The 4,916-nt window shown below is 37.6% G+C and overlaps 1 protein-coding gene across 1 annotated transcript in view; it reads left to right on the forward strand.

The window, feature by feature from the left end:
- Positions 1–4,916, forward strand: part of ANGEL2 (angel homolog 2) — a 26,218-nt gene that overhangs the window by 11,503 nt on the left and 9,799 nt on the right. Inside the window, exons 6-7 of the mRNA XM_007952664.1 lie at positions 794–920; positions 1,341–1,398. Coding sequence (XP_007950855.1) covers positions 794–920; positions 1,341–1,398 — 185 coding nt within the window. The remainder of the gene's footprint in view (positions 1–793; positions 921–1,340; positions 1,399–4,916) is intronic.

Here is a 4,916-nt window from a genome sequence, read left to right on the forward strand (position 1 = left end):
GTGGTTCAAACCCACCAGCTACTCCTCGGAAGGAAGGTTGGGCAATCTACTTCCGTAGTGATACCGCCTCAGAAACCCAAGGAGGGGTTGCTATGAGTTGGATCTGACTCAATGGCATGTAACAACAACAACATATTTAACTAAAATAAGCTCTCCATCACTGGAATTCTTAGTCATTTAAATATTTTATAGAGGTGATCTGTCTTAGTGTTTTATGTAATGGGAGCTATACTGTAAGATAGGAACCCTGGTAGCACAGTGGTTAAGTGCTCGACTCCTAACTGGAAGGTTGGCAGTTTGAACCTACCTGCTGCTCTGCAGGAAAAAGATGTGATAGTCTGCTTACTTAAAGATTCCAAACCAGAACCAACCTATTGCCATCAAGTTGATTCTGACCCATGAATATTACAGCCTTGGAAACCCTATGGACCAATTCTCTTCTATCGTATAAAGTTGCTATGAGTCAAAATCAATGGCAATGAATTCACCATCAGCCATTGCAGGAGGCAAAAAAAAAAGGAAAGGAAAATGTTAGTCCAAAGTTAATAGATCATTTGGATGTCCAAATTAGAGAAAAATGTGTAGAGAAAGATTCATTTTCATGGAAATGATAGGTGCTTTCTGAACTGTATTTGGACAAGACTTTGTGGTATGAGTACATATAGTCACTTAATATAATGAATACAGGATAATATTTACATTCTTGGAAGATCTTTTACTTAAGACAGGCTTTTTCAATACATAAACTCTTTAAAATCTATTCACTTAAGGTACCTGTTGAAATTTTGTTTAGGTATCTGGCCAGGAACAGTCTTCACGGGGACAAAGAATTTTATCTATTCCAATTTGGCCCCCAAACCTAGGTATCTCACAGAACTGTGTGTATGAGGTACAGCAAGTACCAAAAGTAGAAAAGACAGGTAAGTGTTTGCAATATGTTTTGGCAGTCTTCTCAGTAATACTGGTCCTTTTGAAGACATAAAATAGTGTTTTTAAAAGGGTTACATCTCAGGGATGAACATTCATAAATATCAATATATAGTTACTTCCTTGTTCTTTTTTTAAAAAGAGCTCTAAATTTACCTTTTTTAAGTTGAACTTCCAAAATTATCACTGAAGAATTATTTGCATGTTGCTTTGGAAATGTTTACATTTTATTTGTAATCTCTTAATTCTGGAGACCATCTAGAAATGGAGATTCCAGGATGAACATGTAACTAGGCATCTATCTAACTACATGTGTCATAAATACTGTTTTTAGAGTAAAAGGACTATATTAAGGCACACTAGAATGAAACAGTATGTTAATACTATTCATGTATTTCTCTTTGTTTTTACAGATGAAAATCTGGCACAGACACAGCTTGAGAAAACAGAGATCATAGTGACAGCTGAAAAGTGAGTTCTGGAAAACAATAGACCTTTTGTTGACTTTAGCAGGGTTTAAAAATATATTTCTCAGAAATCGTAGATGAAAAAAATGGTTGTATTCTGTGCCGGTAAAGAGTTTTTGGTCTTAAGTCAAATAGACCTGAGTTCAAATCCTTACTCTGTTGCTTTTTTTTTTTTTTTTTAATTTTTATTAAGATTTGGGTGAAAATTGATAGAGCAAATTCACTTTCCATACAGCAGCTCACATACACTTTGTCTGATGACATTGACTGCAGTTTTCCACAATGCGACAGCTCCCCTCCTACTTCCTTCCCATAGTTACTTCTTCCCTGTGTCCTTCCCTCCCATGCACTCCTGCCCCCGAGCTGTCTCCCTGTGCATATACAGCCCTTCTATTCTCCCATGATTGATCCTTCCAAGAAGTGTATCTACCTAATGTAAATGTTCAGCTCATATGCCCGTCTTTTGTTTGGCTGGAAGCCACAGGAGTGAGTTCAATTCCAGACCTGAAGGGCAGCTAGAGGTTCCACAGGCTCTATCAGATCAGCAAACCTGGTCTTTTTTTTTTTAATGATTTTGAGTTTTGTTCCACATTGTTCTCCTGCTCTGTCTAGGATCTCCTACATATATCCCCCTTCAAGTGGTTGACAGTGATAGTCAGGCACCATCTAGTTCTTCTGGTCTCATAGTTGTAGGCTGAGGATTAGGTCTACCAGTCCCTTGGACTAATTATTTCCATGCGTCTTTGGTTTTCTTCATTCTTCTTTGTTTTGGATGAGGAGAGACCCATCATTGTATCTAGATGGCTGCTTGCAAGCTTTTAAGATCCCAGTTGCTACTCGCCAAAGTAGGATGTGGAACAATGTTTTTGTGTAGTATGTTATGCCAATTGAACTTGATGTCTCCTGAGACTGTGGTCCCGAGCTCACAGGTCTAACTATTCACTCTCTCTGGGTAGCTGGCTATGGCCAAGAAGTGACTACAACCTTGTCCCTTGTCATTCTTACAGAACACACAAATACACTTGTAGAAGCATTGTCTGTCAACCCTATACACGGTCATGGGCATACTCCCCCCTGCACAGACATACCTGATCATTCAGCCTGTCCACCCATCTATCTACCCATAGATCAATCTTTGCCTTCACTGACAGTGCAGTCCTGTGGTGTAAAAGGGTTCATCTTTGTTTCATCTTTCTCCTGTGGAGCAGCTGGTGAGTTCAAACTGCCAACCTTTTGGTTAGCAGCGAATGCTTTAACCACTGCACCACAAGAGTGCCTTCTATGAGGATTAGATGAAACTAAATACGTAAAGCACAGTGTTTGACATATAAGTGTTTAAGCAATGTTATTAAAAGGAATTAGACAACTTTGTTGTCTGTACCTCCCCTGCATCTCTCTATGTCTTCCTCTTCCTCAATACCACCATGTTGATGTTTCATATTTAGTACATTACCTACCGTTCTCTTCACCCAAACCAATACTTGTCTCTACCTATCTAACAATGTTCTCTCCCCTCTCCTCCCATCCCTGGTAACCAGTAAAGAAAATTTCCTTCTATATAGAAACCTTTCCTTGACTTTTTATAATGGACTAATACAATATTTGTCCTTCTGTGATGACTTACTTCATTCAGCATAACGTCCTCCAACTTCATCCACGTTATGCGTTGTTTTGCAGATTCTACATTATTCTTTAGGGGTGCATAGTATTCCATTGTGTGTATGTACTATAGTTTGGTTATCCATTCTTCAGTTGATGAACACCAAGGTTGTTTACATCTTTTGGCTGTTGTAAATAGTGCTGCGATGAACATGGGTGTACATATATCTGTTCTTGTCCTCGCTCTCACTTTTTTAGGATATATACCTAGTAATGGAATGGCTGGGTCAAATGGTATTTCTAATTCCAACTTTTGAAGGAATCGCCATACTGCTTTCCACAGTGGTTGTACCATTTTACAGTCCCACCAGCAGTGTATGAGAGTCCCAATCTTTCCACATCCTTGCCAGCTGAATATCCTCTTTGGTGAAGTATCTGTTCGTGTCTTCTGCCAATTTTTTAATTGGATTATTTGTTTTTTTGTTGTCAAGGTATTGGAGTTTTCTATTAATTCTAAAGATAAGTCCCTTCTGACTCTGTTGCTTTTGAACTATGTGACTTTAGCAAGAACTTTCTATCTGAGATTCAGTTTCCTTATCTGTAATTTGGGTTGCTGTGAGGATTAACCAACCCAAAATGAAACACACTGCCACTGGGTTGATTATAACTCATAGTGACCCTATTGGACAGATTGAGCTAACCTATAGGTTTTCCAAAGTTATCAGTCTTTGCAGAAGCAGACTGCCTCATCTTTCTCCTGTGGAGTAGCTGGTGGGTTTGAACTGCCAACCTTTTGATTAGCAGTCAAATGCTTTAATCACTGTACCACCAGAACTGCTGTGAGGATTCCAAAAGCAAACCAAACCCACTGCCATGAAATCGAATCCGACTCATAGCAACCTGATTGTGCAGAATAGAGCTGCCCCAGAGGGTTTCCAAGTCTGTAAATCTTTGCAGAAGCAGACTGTTTCATCTTTCTCCTGTGGAGCAGCTGGTGGGTTCAAACTGCCAGCCTTTTGGTTAGCAGTGAATGCTTTAACCACTGCACCACCAGAGCGCCTTTTGTGAGGATTAGATGAAACTAAATATGTAAAGCACAGTGTTTGACATATAAGTGTTTAAACAATGTTATTAAAAGGAGTTAGACAGCTAGTACACTTTGAAATGTATTACCATCACATTTGTAACTAAACAAAGGTCAAGATCATAAAAAAATATCTTCCAGATTTCAAGAGGAGTTTTAGCTATCTCTGACTTAGCATATCTCAAAATTATTTATAGGAGAATTGATCCAAAAAAATAATATGCCAATAGAGAAGACTTTTTCACTTACCTTTTTCACTTACCTTTTGAACTATAGAAGGTGGTCAGCTGAGGTACAGGATGAAGATAACATGGATTTCTTATCATTAAAGAAGCATGGATGCTTGGGGCTATGGTTGAAAAGGGGTTGTATTTAGTACAACAGGATGGAGACTTAAATCTCATCTCTTTGGGTGATTCCTGAAATGCCTTGATTTTTTAAAAATATTCTAGCTCTTTTGTAGTTTTGATTTTTGTTTCAGCATTTACATTTAGGAAGCAAATTAGAAACATCTCTCACTCATTTTCTCTGCTTTCTTTTCCATCTTAGTTTATATACCTTCATCATTTTGAGAAAACATTATCTCATAAATAAGAACAAAAGAGGCAATTATTTTAAATTGTAAAAAATGAATGTTTAAACATTTATGATTAAACTTTTCAAATATAGTAAAAACTTCCCTGAGTAAGAATAATAAAGAAGGCTAACAAATACTTCGGTTTTTTTTTTTTTAACGGACTAATACAATATTTGTCCTTTTGTGATTGACTTATTTCACTCAGCATAATGTCCTCATGTTATTATTTCCTTTGTTGCTGTTGTTTTAGTATATGCTGAAT

Source organism: Orycteropus afer, unplaced genomic scaffold (genome assembly GCF_000298275.1).
Source record: "Orycteropus afer afer isolate SDZICR_OR568_19922 unplaced genomic scaffold, OryAfe1.0 scaffold00013, whole genome shotgun sequence".
NCBI lineage: Eukaryota > Metazoa > Chordata > Mammalia > Tubulidentata > Orycteropodidae > Orycteropus > Orycteropus afer.